The sequence below is a fragment of the Oncorhynchus kisutch genome, linkage group LG5 (genome assembly GCF_002021735.2).
Source record: "Oncorhynchus kisutch isolate 150728-3 linkage group LG5, Okis_V2, whole genome shotgun sequence".
NCBI lineage: Eukaryota > Metazoa > Chordata > Actinopteri > Salmoniformes > Salmonidae > Oncorhynchus > Oncorhynchus kisutch.
Window position 1 is genome coordinate 22431157 of NC_034178.2, and position 16678 is coordinate 22447834.

The 16678-nt window shown below is 39.9% G+C and overlaps 1 protein-coding gene and 1 long non-coding RNA gene across 6 annotated transcripts in view; one reads left to right on the forward strand and one right to left on the reverse strand.

Annotated features, from left to right (window-relative positions):
- LOC109890767 (RNA-binding protein 39) overlaps positions 1-15463 on the forward strand; it is a 58166-nt gene extending 42703 nt beyond the window's left edge. For all 5 annotated transcript variants that reach the window (XM_020482787.2, XM_031824686.1, XM_020482785.2 and 2 more), the window contains 5 exons: positions 12640-12726; positions 13029-13137; positions 13281-13386; positions 13472-13550; positions 13670-15463. In XM_020482787.2, coding sequence (XP_020338376.1) covers positions 12640-12726; positions 13029-13137; positions 13281-13386; positions 13472-13550; positions 13670-13770 — 482 coding nt within the window. In that variant the 3' untranslated portion in view covers positions 13771-15463. The remainder of the gene's footprint in view (positions 1-12639; positions 12727-13028; positions 13138-13280; positions 13387-13471; positions 13551-13669) is intronic.
- The window catches only part of LOC116374184 (uncharacterized), a 33891-nt gene that overhangs the window by 4787 nt on the left and 12426 nt on the right, over positions 1-16678 (reverse strand). The window lies entirely within an intron of this gene.

Below are 16678 nucleotides of genomic sequence, written 5' to 3' on the forward strand. Positions count from 1 at the left end.
CTTTAACAGCCTGTGTTCTGGTTGGCCTAAGACATCGTTCCTCAACGCTGTCAGAATCTGTTGACTCAAAGCCAGGCAGTGCTGACCAGATGCCTGAAACCCGATCTGCCTTGCACAATTCAATGTGAGGGTCAAATCTACCCTTCAATATCGCTTGTTTCATAGTCTGCTAAGCATCATGATCTACTTTTACATAATGATGTTCAGTGGCCTTATGTGAGCTTAGGGAGGAGATAGTTGCTTTTCTCTGCGATTGCCGCCACAAGAAAGCCAACACATACATAATCTAGCATCAGGAGGATTTCTAAGGGATGTGAAAGATTCAGCAGACTGCTGACATTACACCTCTGGCTAAAAGATTACTGTAGCTCTGCTGGAGTCACTTTTATTAATATCTTTGATACCTTCTTGAAATAGAAGATCCTCTCAAGGAATAACGGAGTCCATCCAAATCATCTTGGATCCTGGTCTCTGTCCACGCATTTCAAGGCTGTGTCGATACAATGACTGGTAAATGATCCAAGACCAGCTCAATTAATCCCTACCATTGTGACAATGAGTCGTCATAATGCTGCATCAAATGTACATTATCTTAGGGACATTGGCAAACACAATGTAAGTCGTTTAATTGATGTACCCCTAATTGCACCTAATACATCTGTTTATCCTACAGCTATTGTAAGCAGTAATCATCAGCCTATAAACCAGAGTTACATTGTTAGCACTGAGGCGGTGTGCAATAGTAAGAAGACCACTTAGTGCAGGGTGAGCTGCATAATCACTCCAATGTAAATAACATGAGTAAGTCTACCTCTGATAAGCTTCCCAGTAAAGCATTAAAAACAATCAAGCAACCAAGAAAAGTGCAAAAAGAAATAGCCCATATTAACATATGTAGCCTAAGAAACAAGGTCCATGAAGTCAATAACTTACTTGTAACAGATGACATTCATATTCTGACTATCTCTGAAACTCACTTAGGTAATACATTTGATGATACAGTGGTAGCAATACATGGTTATAACATCTACCGAAAAGACAGTAATGCTGACGGAGGCGGTGTTGCGGTCTATATTCAGAACCACATTCCTGTAAAGCTTAGAGATGATCTAATGTTAAATACTGTTGAAGTAATATGGCTACAGGTTCATTTGCCTTACCTAAAGCCCATTCTGGTGGGAAGCTACTATAGACCACGAAGTGATCTATAGTGAACAGTCAGTATCTGGATAATGTGTGTGAAATGCTTGATAATGTATGTGATATCAACAGAAGTATATTTTCTGGGTGATTTAAATATTGACTGGCTAACAGTCACAGCCTGAGCTGCCCACTCAGGAAAAAACTGTAACCATTGCCTGCAACCTGGATCAGTTTGTCAAGTCAACCTACCAGGGTAGTTACAAACAGCACAGGAATTCAATCATCAACATATATTGATCACATTTTTACTAACGCTGCAGGTATTTGCTTTAAAGCAGTATCCAAATCCATAGGATGTAGTGATCACAATATAATAGCCATATCTAGGAAAACCAAAGTTCCATAGGCTGGGCCTAATATAGAGAATAAGAGGTCATACAAGAAGTTTTGTAGTGATTCATACACTGCTCAAAAAATAAAGGGAACACTAAAATAACCTAGATATATCCTAGATCTGAATGAATGAAATATTCTTATTAAATACTTTTTTCTTTACATAGTTGAATGTGCTGACAACAAAATCACACAAAGATTATCAATGGAAATCAAATGTATCAACCCATGGAGGTCTGGATTTGGAGTCACACTCAAAATTAAAGTGGAAAACCACACTACAGGAACTGAGAAGTGGTCTGTGGTCACCACCTGCTGAACCACTCCTTTATTGGGGGTGTCTTGCTAATTGCCTATAATTTCCACCTGTTGTCTATTCCATTTGCACAACAGCATGTGAAATGTATTGTCAATCAGTGTTGCTTCCTAAGTGGACAGTTTGATTTCATAGAAGTGTGATTGACATTGTGTTGTTTAAGTGTTCCCTTTATTTTTTTGAGCAGTGTATGTTGATGATGTAAAGAATATTTGCTGGTCTGTGGTGTGTAATGAAGAGCAATCAGACACTGCACTTGACACATTTATGAAACGACTTATTCCAGTTACTAATACGCACCCACCCATTAAGAAAATTACTGTAAAAACTGTTAAATCCCCCTGGATTGATAAGGACTTGAAAAATGGTATGGTTGAGAGGGATGAGGCAAAATGTATGGCAATTAAGTCTGGCAGCCCAACTTTTGCAGAAATACTCATAATAAACATTGATAAAAGATACAACTGTTATTCACAGAATTAAAGATAGACTTCTCCTTAATGCAACCGCTGTGTCAGATTTTTAAAAACTTTACGGAGAAAGCATAATCTGAGAACGGCGCTCAGAGCCCAATCCAGCCAGAGAAATATCTGCCATTTTGGAGTCAACAGAAGTTAGAAATTACACCATAAATATTCACTTACCTTTGATGATCTTCATCAGAAGGCACTCCCAGGAATCCCAGTTCGACAATAAATGACTGATTTGTTCCATAAAGTCCATTATTTATGTCCAAATAGCCACTTGTTGTTAGCGTGTTCAGCACAGTAATCCATCTTCATGAAGTGCAGGCACTTCGTCCAGACAAAAACTTGAAAGGTTCCTTTACAGTCCTTTAGAAACTTGTCAAACGATGTATGGAATCAATCTTTAGGATGTATTTAACATAAAACATCAATAATGTTTCAACCGGAGAATTTTTATGTCTGAAGAAAAGCACTGGAACGAGAGGTAACTCTGTCGGGAGCGCACGTCATGAGACCAAGGCACTATGCCAGAACACTGACTCAAAACAGGTCTCATGAGCTCCTCCTTTATAATAGAATCATCATTCAAGTTTCTAAAGACGGTTGACATCTAGTGGAAGCCGTAGGAAGTGCAACTTTATCCATATCCCACTGTGTGTTCGGTAGGCCAAGCTTTGAAAAACTACAAACCTCAGATGTCCCACTTCCTGGTTGGATTTTTCTCAGGTTTTCACCTGCCAAATGAGTTCTGTTATACTCACAGACATCATTCAAACAGTTTTAGAAATTTCAGAGTGTTTTCTGTCAAATACTAATAATAATATGCATATATTAGCATCTGGGACAGAGTAGGAGGCAGTTCACTCTGGGAATGCTATTCATCCAATAGTGAAAATGCTGCCCCCTATCCCAAAAGAGACAGAATGGCCTTTCACAACCATCAGTCTTAGATTGTTGTCAATGCATTCAGTTTAGGATCACGGGATTTACATCTCTGTGCACTAGGCTAATCTATTGGGATCGTATGTCATCCATACTCTAAAGTAAATCCTGGGTAGTTAATTTTCCTTAACATTTTAGCTACATAGGTGCCTAGCATTAGAAGATGTCTACTTTATTATTAGGTACATTCTTGGCCAGCTGAAAATACAATGATGCTGTCTTTGCTAAAGTTTGTGCTTGCCGAACTGACTCTGCTCAAATACTAGAGAATAGTAGGCCTGGAAACACACACGATTGGTAGGCATTGATGTCGATAGATCCCTTTCATTACTGAAAAATAAGCAATATTTTAGTTCAAATATATTTTCTTTTTAGAGCTTTGTCGTCAAATAATGATCATGGCTATTCCTAGCCTTTTTACTTTGGGAGACCTGTACACATTCAGCCCAATGTAGTGTGAAGTAGCTAGCTAGCTAATCAGATGCGTCAGAAATGTAACAGAAGGTCAATGATACATATAGTTAGGGCTGTTACCGTGACTGTATTACAGCCACACCAGCGGTCACGAGTCAAGACTGCAGTCAAATTCCACGTGACCGTTTGCTTCCTGCAACACTAACTCAAAAAAGTTCTGGGACACTGTAAAGTCCATGGAGAATAAGAACACCTCCTCCCAGCTGCCCACTGCACTGAATATAGGAAACACTGTCACCACTGATAAATCCACTATAATTGAGAATTGCAATAAGCATTTTTCTACGGCTGGCCATGCTTTCCACCTGGCTACCCCTACCCCGGTCAACAGCACTGCACCCCCCACAAGCACCTCGCCCAAGCCTTCCCTATTTCTCCTTCTCCCAAATCCAGTCAGATGATGTTCTGAAAGAGCTGCAAAATCTGGACCCCTACAAATCAGCGGGGCTAGACAATCTGGACCCTTTCTTTCTAAAACGAAATTGTTGCCACCCCTATTTACTAGCCTGTTCAACCTCTCTTTCGTGTCATCTGAGATTCCCAAAGATTGGAAAGCAGCTGCGGTCATCCTCCTCTTCAAAGGGGGGGACACTCTTGGCCCAAACTGCTACAGACCTATATCTATCCTGCCCTGCCTTTCTAAGGTCTTCGAAAGCCAAGTCAACAAACAGATTACTGACCATTTCGAATCTCACCATACCTTCTCTGCTATGCAATCTGGTTTCAGAGCTGGTCATGGGTGCACCTCAGCCACGCTCAAGGTCCTAAACGATATCTTAACCGCCATCGATAAGAAACATTACTGTGCAGCCGTATTCATTGATCTGGCCAAGGCTTTCGACTCTGTCAATAATCACATCCTCATCGGCAGACTCGACAGCCTTGGTTTCTCAAATGATTGCCTCGCCTGGTTCACCAACTACTTCTCTGATAGAGTTCAGTGTGTCAAATCGGAGGGTCTGCTGTCCGGACCTCTGGCAGTCTCTATGGGGGTGCCACAGGGTTCAATTCTTGGACCGACTCTCTTCTCTGTATACATCAATGATGTCGCTCTTGCTGCTGGTGAGTCTCTGATCCACCTCTACACAGACGACACCATTCTGTATACTTCTGGCCCTTCTTTGGACACTGTGTTAACAACCCTCCAGGCAAGCTTCAATGCCATACAACTCTCCTTCCGTGGCCTCCAATTGCTCTTAAATACAAGTAAAACTAAATGCATGCTCTTCAACCGATCGCTGCCTGCACCTGTCCGCCTGTCCAACATCACTACTCTGGACGGCTCTGACTTAGAATACATGGACAACTACAAATACCTAGGTGTCTGGTTAGACTGTAAACTCTTCTTCCAGACCCACATCAAACATCTCCAATCCAAAGTTAAATCTAGGCATCCTATTTCGCAACAAAGCATCCTTCACTCATGCTGCCAAACATACCCTTGTAAAACTGACCATCCTACCAATCCTCGACTTCGGCGATGTCATTTACAAAATAGCCTCCAATACCCTACTCAACAAATTGGATGCAGTCTATCACAATGCCATCCGTTTTGTCACCAAAGCCCCATTGCGACCTGTACGCTCTCGTTGGCTGGCCCTCGCTTCATACTCGTCGCCAAACCCACTGGCTCATTGTCATCTACAAGACCCTGCTAGGTAAAGTCCCCCCTTATCTCAGCTCGCTGGTCACCATAGCATCACCCACCTGTAGCACGCACTCCAGCAGGTATATCTCTCTAGTCACCCCCAAAACCAATTCTTTTTTTGGCCACCTCTCCTTCCAGTTCTCTGCTGCCAATGACTGGAACGAACTACAAACACTTATCTCCCTTACTAGCTTTAAGCACCAACTGTCAGAGCAGCTCACAGATTACTGCACCTGTACATAGCCCACCTATAATTTAGCCCAAACAACTACCTCTTTCCCTACTGTATTTATTTTATTTATTTATTTATTTTGCTCCTTTGCACCCCATTATTTTTATTTCTACTTTGCACATTCTTCTACTGCAAATCTACCATTCCAGTGTTTTACTTGCTATATTGTATTTACTTTGCCACCATGGCCTTTTTTTGCCTTTACCTCCCTTCTCACCTAATTTGCTCACATTGTATATAGACTTGTTTATACTGTATTATTGACTGTATGTTTGTTTTACTCCATGTGTAACTCTGTGTCGTTGTATGTGTCGAACTGCTTTGCTTTATCTTGGCCAGGTCGCAATTGTAAATGAGAACTTGTTCTCAACTTGCCTACATGGTTAAATAAAGGTGACATTTAAAACAAGGTCACGGTAAGTAGGCTTCTCCAAGCTCCGATGCTGCTGATTTTCACTAGTAGCCTTCCAAACTTGCTAACTGATTGGTACTCAGCACTCTATTGTCCCTCTAATCACTCTGACATCAATGCAATTTTAATCAAACACTTCATGAGAGCCCATGAGCTCATGTTGCGCAAAATGTCTATAGTCTATGCAATTGCCTCTGTTAAAAATAGCCACCCTTGGCCTTGATGACAGCTTTGCACACTCTTGGCATTCTCTCAACCAGCTTGATGGAGTTCCCACATATGCAGAGCACTTGTTGGCTGCTTTTCCTTCACTCTGCGGTTCGACTCATCACAAATCATCTCAATTTGGTTGAGGTCGGGGGATTGTGGGGGCCAGGTCGTCTGATGCAGCACTCCATCACTCTCTTTCTTGGTCAAATACACAGCCTAGAGGTGTGTTGGGTCATTTTCCTGTTGAAAAAATGATATGCCATCCCATCTGGTTTGGGATTAGTGGGACTATCACTGCAGAATGCTATGGTAGCCATGCTGCTTAAGTGTGCATTGAATTCTAAATAAATCACAGACAGCGTCACCAGCAAAGCACCCCCACACCATAACACCACCTCCTCCATGCTTTACGGTGGGAAATACACATGTAGAGATCATCTGTTCACCCACACCGCGTCTCACAAAGACACAGCGGTTGTAACCAAAAATCTCCAATTTGGACACTATACCAAAGAACACATTTCCACCGGTCTAATGTCCATTGCTCGTGTTTCTTGGACCAAGGAAGTCTCTTAATATTGGTGTCCTTTAGTTGTGGTTTCTTTGCAGCAATTCGACCATGAAGGTCTGATTCACACAGTCTCCTCTGAACAGTTGATGTTTAGATGTGTCTGTTACTTGAACTCTGTTAAGCATTTATTTAGGCTGCAATTTCTGAGGCTGGCACTGCTAATGAATGTATCCTCTACAGCAGAGGTAACTCTGGGTCTTCCATTTCTGTGGCGGTCCTCATGAGAGCCAGTTTCATCGTAGCGCTTGATGGTTTTTGCGACTGCACTTGAAGAAACTTTCAAAGTTCTTGACATTTTCCGTATTGACTGACCTTCTTGTCTTAAAGTAATGATGGACTGTCGTTTCTCTTTGCTTATTTGAGCTGTTCTTGCCATAATATGGACTTGGTCTTTTACCAAATAGGGCTTCTGTATACCACACCTACCTTGTCACAACACAACTGATTGTCTCAAACGCATTAAGACGGAAAATTATTTTTAAGAAGGCACACCTGTTAATTGAAATGCATTCCAGGTGACTACCCCATGAAGCTGGTTGAGAGAATACCAAGAGTGTCATCAAGGCAAAGGGTGGCTATTTGAAGAATCTCAAATATAAAATATATTTAGATTTGTTTAACATTTTGATTACTACATGATTCCATGTGTGTTATTTCATAGTTTTGATGAAGGTACCACATTCATCTGTACAAACAATAGTATGCAAGTATAAGCACAGTGGGACCACGCAGCCGTCATACCGCTCAGGAAGGAGACGTGTTCTCTGTGAAAAAGTGCAAATCAATCCCAGAACAACAGCAAAGGACCTTGTGAAGATGCTGGAGGGAAATGGTACAAAAGTATCTATATCCACAGTAAAACAAGTCCGATATTGACATAACCTGAAAGGCCGCTCAGCAAGGAAGAAGCCACTGCCCCAAGACCTCCATAAGAAAGCCAGACTACGGTTTGCAACTGCTCATGGGGACGAAGATTGTATATTTTGGAGAAATGTCCTCTGGTCTGATGAAACAAAAATAGAACTGTTTGGCCATAATGACCATCATTATGTTTGGAGGAAAAGGGGGGAGGCTTGCAAGCCGAAGAACACCATCCCAACCGTGAAGCACGGGGGTGGCAGCATCATGTTGTTGGGGTGCTTTGCTGCTGGATGGACTGGTGCACTTCACAAAATAGATGGCATCATGAGGGAGGAAAAGTATGTGGATATATTGAAGTAACATCTCAAGACATCAGTCAGGAAGCTAAAGCTTGGTAGCAAATGGGACAATGCCAAATGGGCAATGCCCCCAGGCATACTTCCAACGTTGTGGCAAAATGGCTTAAGGAGAACAAAGTCAAAAATCACAAAGCCCTGACCTCAATCCCATAGAACATTTGTGGGCAGAACTGAAAAAGTGTGTGCAAGCCAGGAGGCCTACAAACCTGACTCAGTTACAACAGCTCTGTCAGGGGGAATGGGCCAAAATTCACCTAACTTCTTGTGGGAAGCTTGTGGAAGGCTACCCAAAACGTTTGACCCAAGTTAAACAATTTAAAGGCAATGCTACCAAATACTAATTGAGTGTATGTAAACCTCTGACCCAGTGGGAATGTGATGAAAGAAATACAGCTGAAAAATCATTCTCTTTACTATTATTCTGACATTTCACATTCTTAAAATAAAGTGGTGACCCTAACTGACCTAGACAGGGAATTTTTATGAGGATTAAATGTCAGGAATTGTGAATAACTGAGTTTAAATGTATTTGGCTAAGGTGTGTGTAAACTTCCGACTTCAACTGTAGATATTCACGTTTTATTTTGTCTGGTTTAGCATCCCAGATTATTTGAAAAATGTATCATCAGGAGTAGGCAGCGCCATAAGTAATTGAGTAAACTGAGATATGACTAAGGAGTTAATCAGGGCAATGATTCCATAACAGAAAGGTATTTACCTCTCCATGGACACCTTTGTTTTTAAGCCTTGCATTTCAAATCCTCTAATATTGTTATTGGACCTGATTTTAATAGCTAGCATTTCAATGGCCATAAAAAATAGATACGGTGACAGCGGACACACTTGTTTAACTCCTCTTGACAATTCAAAACTCTCTGAGAAGTAGCCATTATTTACTATTTTATACCTGAGGTTACCATACATTTTTTTACCCATTTTATAAGAGAATTACCTCAATTGAAAAAATCCAAGCATTTATAAATCAAATCCAGTCTTACTTTATCAAATGCCTTTTCAAAATCCGCTATACATACCAGGCCTGGCTCCTTAGATGTTTCATGATGTTCTATTATTTCTGATAGTTATTGTATATTATCTTCAATGTATCATCCATGTAAAACCTGTCTGATCAGGATGAACAATACCTGGTAAAACCCTTTTAATTCTGAGTGCTATGCATTTCGCTAGTATTTTTGCATCACAACATTGAAGTGTAAGGGGCCTCCAGATTTTTAGATAGACTGGGTCCTTATATTTGCCATCTGGGTCTTGTTTTAATTATAGAGAAATCAGACCTTCCTGCTGAGTACCTGACAGACTAATCCATATCGTATCACCATCATAATTACCTTTAACATCATTGAGAAACACATCCCAGCATTTCCATAGCAATTGACATTTCACATGATCATGAAAGATCATGTGCATTACTCTAGAGACGGCTTCACTACAGTGTCAAATCAAATTGACTTATAAAGCCCTTCTTACATCAGTTGATATATCAAAGTGCTGTAAAGAAACTCAGCCTAAAATCCCAAACAGCAAGCAATGCAGAGGTAGAAGCACAGGGCTAGGAAAACTCCCTGAAAGGCCAAAACCTAGGAAGATACCTAGAGAGGAACCAGGCTATGAAAGGTGGCCAGTCCTCTTCTGGCTGTGCCGGGTGGAGTACAAATGTATTCCCGACAATATGTTATTATTCCCCAATGCCCCTATTCTTATATCTTCCCCTTGCTTGTTGTAAATATATATAAGCTTGTAGACAAATGCATAAAAAAGATAGGCAAACGCTAAACACATTAAATTATAAAATAGTTCTCGACAATATAGAGAAGAGAAAAGAGAGAGTGAGAGAAGAGAAGAGAGCGAGATCAGGTGTGTGTATGTATAAGTTTGTATGTGTGTGTGTGTGTTCATATCCACTTAATAATGTTCATGTATTTTTACAGTTCCCATACTTTCTTTTTTTCGTAACCTGAAGTCCCTGTAGAATTTAGTACAGCCATGGTGTTATGGAGCTGTCTCGGAATAGCTGTCCATCTATAAAGAGTTTGTCCACAATGAGAAAGGCATGCTTAGCCTTCTCCCTTTGTTGCCTTTGTACCGGATACAGTCTCTTATGATGTTCGATTATCTCCCTTGGAAATTGGTCATTGAGACAAAAATTTGGTCCCTTTAAGCTCCCTACCCCTGCTTTTGATCAGCTCCTTTTGTTGGTAGTGTTGAAATTTTGCGATGATCGGTCGGGGACCCTTGGTCTTGTTGCTCTGAGCTCCAAGTCTGTGTACTCGGTGGAAAGCCACCTTGTTTCAAGTCTCTATAGGAAGTTTCAAGGCGGGTTGCATGAATTCTCTGATCCCGCCCCTCTGGATTATTGGATGCGTCCTCAGGAATCCCAGAAAAAAATATATTTTCAAGCATGCTACGACTTTGTATGTCTAGCGACTCCTTCATTATCCTGTTTTCCTTGAGTAGACAATCCATGTTGGAATCGTGGATTTTTACCTTGGCTGTGAATGCCTTGTTTTCTCCTTGGAGCATGAGAATTTCACTCTGGCTGAACTCCAAACTCCCCCTCAGCCCTGCTACCTCCTCATACAACTTTTCCAGTGTTGTATGGACTCCAGCCAGAGCACTAGCCTCTACTTCAACGGGAAGTAAATCATCCTTGTCTGTAGATAAATCTGTTTTTCTTTTTTTTGCTGGGTTAAAGTTATTTTGTGAGGTAGTCGGATCTTTCCATGATGGGAGTATGTTGTTCCTCCATAGCGTAAAGCTGTTGGTTCTCGTCAATTTTCCTCAGGATCTCCTTAGTATCCAGATTGGCTCTTTACTGCAACCAGTTGTTTTACGAAAGATAACAATGAGTCTTTCCCACGACGACGACAGGTGCCTGTAGTACAGCCAGCTATCACTTGCGGTATTCACGCAAAAAAATGGAACACAAACTTGCAGTCCCAGCCGTAAAGGCTAACCGCGTCGTGAAAACCTTAGCAACAAAAATGTATTTCTGATTAAAATCGATTTAATGAAACAATTGTAGTATAAACAACAAACCGAGTGTAGACAGTACAATGTTCTGTTGCGCACTCTGATGACATATCTGATGACGTATATCCGTCTCTCAAAATACCCAGATAATTTACAGGTGATGCTCAAAGACAATCTGGGCTTTATAATACTCTAATGTACTTGTCCTCTTGCTTAGTTGTGCACCGGGGCCTCCCACTCCTCTTTCTATTCTGGTTAGAGCCCGTTTGCGCTGTTCTGTGAAGGGAGTAGTACACAGCATTGTACGAGATCTTCAGTTTCTTGGCAGTTTCTCACATGGAATAGACTTCCTTTCTCAGAACAAGAATAGATTGACGAGTTTCAGAAGAAAGTACTTTGTTTCTGGCCATTTTGAGCCTGTAATCGAACCAACAATTGCTGATGCTCCAGATACTCAACTAGTATCTAGAAGGTCAGTTTTATTGCTTCTTTAATTAGCACAACAATTTTCAGCTGTGCTATCATAATTGCAAAAGGGTTTTCTAATGATCAATTAGCCTTTTATAATGATAAACGTGGATTAGCTAACACAACTTGCCATTGGAACACAGGAGTGATGGTTGCTGATAATGGGCCTCTGTACGCCTATGTAGATATTCAATACAAAAATCTGCCATTTCCAGCTACAATAGTTATTTACAACATTAACAAAGTCTACACTGTATTTCTGATCAATTTGATGTTATTTTAATGGGCAAAAAAATGTTTTTCTTTCAAAAACAAGGACATTTCTAAGTGACCCCAAACTTTTGAACAGTAGTGTATGTGGATACCAACATATGTTTCAATTTCAATAGTTTTCTGGAAGAAATTGTGCATTATTTGAAAAAAGTGCAAGGGTGCCAATATCTTTTCAACAGAAAATAAATCTTGTCTTGGTCAGATTTGAGTTGAGCTAGCTAGCCCAGTTTGAATGCAAATCCGAGGTTTGGTAATTTTGGGCTGGTTTCTAAGGTTATTTTGGTGTGGCAGGTATCCTAGTGGTTAGAGCTTTGGGCCAGTAACTGTACGGTTGCTGGATCGAATCCCAGAGCTGACGAGGTAAAAATGTGTCATTCTGCACCTGAACAAGGCAGTTAACCCACTGTTACCCCGGTAGGCACTCATTGTAAATAAGAATTTGTTCTTAACTGACTTGCCTAGTTCAATGAAGGTTAAAAAATATTAATAGTGTTTTCCGTTTTTGCCTGTTGGCTCTCCAAAGTTCCCAATTTCTTTGGGTTTGATTGCGCAGCTGCCATAACTGTAAGCTATACACTAGCAAAAGCCCAAATATATTAAATTGTGTCAGCTGAGCTCATAGTGGATCTCATCATTCATTACGTTATTCAGTATGTGCAGCACTAAATCTGGTGGGAATACTGACCCGACAGGGAAAATGAATGGAGCGGTTTCCAGGCAGGCTGGTGGGGCAAAATTATCACAGATTAATCACATTGGTGACTTATTATAGCTTTTGAGCATTAATAAATACTAAAAGCTACATAATATAGCTTTAAGAACCGTATCATAAAGTGTGAACAAGGACGAATGTCAAGCCCAATGTCTTCTGTCTTTCAGGCACGGGACTGCAGATTCCCCCAGCAGCACAGCAAGCCCTGCAGATGGGTGGGGCCATTGCTATTGGTGCCATGGCCGCTGTATCAGGTAATAAAATTATGATTAATTGGACAAGGCTATCTGACTGCCATTATTGCTTTTCTCTGAGCTATTTGAGCTATTATCATCCAGCATTGATCAAATCTGTTGGTTTGCAAGTTAGACACTGATTGGTTGATTTGGTGTGACGAGCTGGTCTGTTGTGAGACTCGTGTTAGAATTTGGCTGGATTGAACAAATAAATAATAAGGAACATTAATAAATGTAACATTTCTAGCACATAGTTTAGTTATTTTAATGTTATATGATGCATTTTTATACTTAAATTTAAAAAAATGTTTTACTTTTAGCTGCCATGAATCCTGCCATGAATATGAACATGAATACAGCTATGAACTTACCCTCACAGCCACTTGCTACACACTGTTTCCAGCTGTCTAACATGTTCAACCCTCGGTCGTAAGTATTTAACATTTAATCAAGTTGTTCAATCTAGCATATTCGTATCCCAAGGAGGCCAGCTGATGAAAGTACACAAACTTAAGACTTCTTAGACCTTAAGATGTTATTTGTGGGTGATAATTTCCCATCTGATTTTACAGTGAAGATAACCCAGGCTGGGATGTTGACATTCAGCATGATGTCATTGAGGAATGCAACAAACATGGAGGAGTTGTGCACATATACGTTGACAAGAATTCCACTGAAGTAAGACTTTTAAGTGTATTTGAATGGTTTTGAAATGGTTGCTGTCTTAAATAGCAACTCAATAAAGTTATTATAATTTTTTTAGGGCAACGTGTATGTGAAATGTCCATCCGTTCCTGCTGCCATGGCTGCAGTAAACGCATTACATGGTCGATATTTTGCAGGTAAGAGGGACTGACTAAAGAATATGGTACTCAATTATGAATTGTCATTGACGCAGTCATTTAAAAATATATATGTTTTTTTCTAAACTGTCATAATATCCTTAACATTTTCTTCACAGGTAAAATGATCACAGCGGCATACGTCCCTCTCCCAACATATCACAACCTTTTCCCTGACTCTGTGAAGGCTACCCAGCTCCTGATCCCTCTTGCTCACTGATGATCTCTCACAGCAAGACATGAAAAACCCAGATTGGTGGGACACTGTATAATAGATTTTTTTCCCCTTCAATTTTCTCTTAAAAAATTTGACATTTTACAGTCTGTGGTCGTTTTTTCATTCCTGCAAGTTATGGCAGTATGTTTTTATTTTGTTAGTAGATGAAGTAAAAAAAAAAATTTTTGCTTTCCATATGCAAAAAATAATCCAAGCTTTACTTGCATAGCCACGTCCAAACATGTGTTGGGCATTGAGGGTGGAGTTTCAGCCAGTCTAAGAGTTCATACATTCTTGTGCTTGAAAGCTTTGATGGGCATGTTGTCCCTGATGAAGTGTACAACTTACAGTTGAAATCGGAAGTTTACATACACTTAGATTGGAGTCATTAAAACTTGGTTTTCAACCACTCCACAAATTTCTTGTTAACAAATTTAAAAAATTATAGACCTCCACAAGTCTGGTTCATATTTGGGAGCAATTTCCAAATGCCTGAAGGTAACACGTTCATCTGTACAAACAATAGTACGCAAGTATAAACACCATTGGACCACGTAGCCATCATACCGCTCAGGAAGGAGACGCGTTCTGTCTCCTAGAGATGAACGTACTTTGGTGCGAAAAGTGCAAATCAATCCCAGAACAACACCAAAGTACCTTGTGAAGATGCTGGAGGAAACGGGTACAAAAAATCCACAGTAAAACAAGTCCTATATCGACATAACACGAAAGGCTGCTCAGCAGCTAGGAAGAAGCCACTGCTCCAAAACCGCCATTAAAAGCCAGACTACGGTTTGCAACTGCACATGGGGACAAAGATCATACATTTTGGAGAAATGTCCTCTGGTCTGATGAAGCAAAAATAGAACTGTTTGACCTTAACGAGTATCGTTAAGTTTGGAAGAAAAAGGGGGAGGCTTGCAAGCCGAAGAACACCATCCCAACTGTGAAGCACGGGGGTGGAAGCATCATGTTGTGGGGGTGCTTTGCTACAGGAGGGTCTTGTGCACTTCACAAAATAGATGGCACAATGATGTAGGAAAAGTATATGGATATATTGAAGTAACATCTCAAGACATCAGTCAGGAAGTTAAAGCTTGGTAGCAAATGGACAATGACCCCAAGCATACTTCCAAAGTTGTGGCAAAATGGCTTCAGGACAACAAAGTATTGGAGTGGCCATCACAAAGCCCTGAACTCAACCCTATAGAACATTTGTGGGCAGAACTGAAAAAGTGTGTGTGAGCAAGGAGAACTGCAAACCTGACTCCGTTACACCAGCTCTGTCAGGAGTAATGGGACAAAATACACCCAACTTCTTGTGAGAAGCTTGTGGGAGGCTACCTGAAACGTTTGACCCAAGTTAAACCATTTAAAGGCAATGCTACCAAATACTAATTGAGTGTATGTAAACTTTTCACCCACTGGGAATGTGATGAAAGAAATAAAAGCTGAAATAAATCATTCTCTCTACTATTATTCTGACATTTCACATTCTTAAAATAAAGTGGTGATCATAACTGACCTAAAACAGGGAATTTTTACAAGGATTAAATGTCAGGAATTGTATAAACTGAGTTTAAATGTATTTGGCTATGGTGTATGTAAACTACCAACTTCAACTGTAGATACCCAGACATAAGAAAAGAGGATGTTGAATCTTTTTGGAAAGAAAAAATAAAATTCAAACATTGCCGTTTTGTTTATACATCAGAATATTTTTGGCCATTGTGGAGAGGTTGGAGTCTGTTTGATTGAGCTCCATGAGCTCTGGAAACGTAATGACTGATTTCATTTGTGGTCGTTTAGAGACCATTTGGTTTTTCAGTATATGTTTTCTAATCAAAATTAGATTTTATAAAGACCTTGATTAAAATGTATTTTAGTTACACTCAAGTAGTTTCTTTCCTTGCTCAATACTGTCTGTAAGCACATCATTCTATGATCCTCCCATTTGGTATAAGCATACATAATATACCCACAAAATATATACACTTCGAAGAAAATCAAAAACTTAATTGGAAAAAATGTCAATGCTGATTAGATATAGAATCCCAAAGAATCCCAAAACTCGGAGTTACTGATTTACTGGTCAGCCGAACAGGCAATATCGATATGTTATTAAAAATATTCTGTAGGCAACAGACTAATGTAAAGGTTGCTTTAAAGGGGCAATCTGCGAATATAACTTAGCTTAGTTCAACTGTCATGCCCCATCCCTCATCTTTTTACCAAAACTGGTGGGGTGAAACATTTTGTGTGAGGAAAAAAAACTTGTGAAAAAACAATATTCGGCTAAACAGTTAAAACATGTTTAGACAATTTAAGAATTTCCCACAAAATGTACTCTGTTTATTTCAAAGTAACAAACATTTCAGTATTACGAACAACGTCCATTACCAACTTATCTGAGATTCTACTGTAATTAAGCTTTGGTATGAATTTGGAGCAAAACTGGACTCTATGTAGGCTGTCCTTGTAAATAAGAATTTGTTTTTAACTGAATTGCCTAGTTAAATAAAGGTTCAATAAATAATAAAAATACAAATATATATATATACAGTGGGGAGAACAAGTATTTGATACACTGCCGATTTTGCAAGTTTTTCTATTTTTTTTCTAATTTTTATCATAGGTGCACTTCAACTGTGAGAGACTGAATCTAAAACAAAAATCCAGAAAATCACATTGTATAGTTTTTAAGTAATAATTTGCATTTTATTGCATGACATAGGTATTTGATCACCTACCAACCAGTACGAATTCCGGCTCTCACAGACCTGTTAGTTTTTCTTTAAGAAGCCCACCTGTTCTCCACTCATTACCTGTATTAACTGCACCTGTTTGAACTCGTTACCTGTATAAAAGACACCTGTGCACACACTCAATCAAACAGACTCCAACCTCTCCA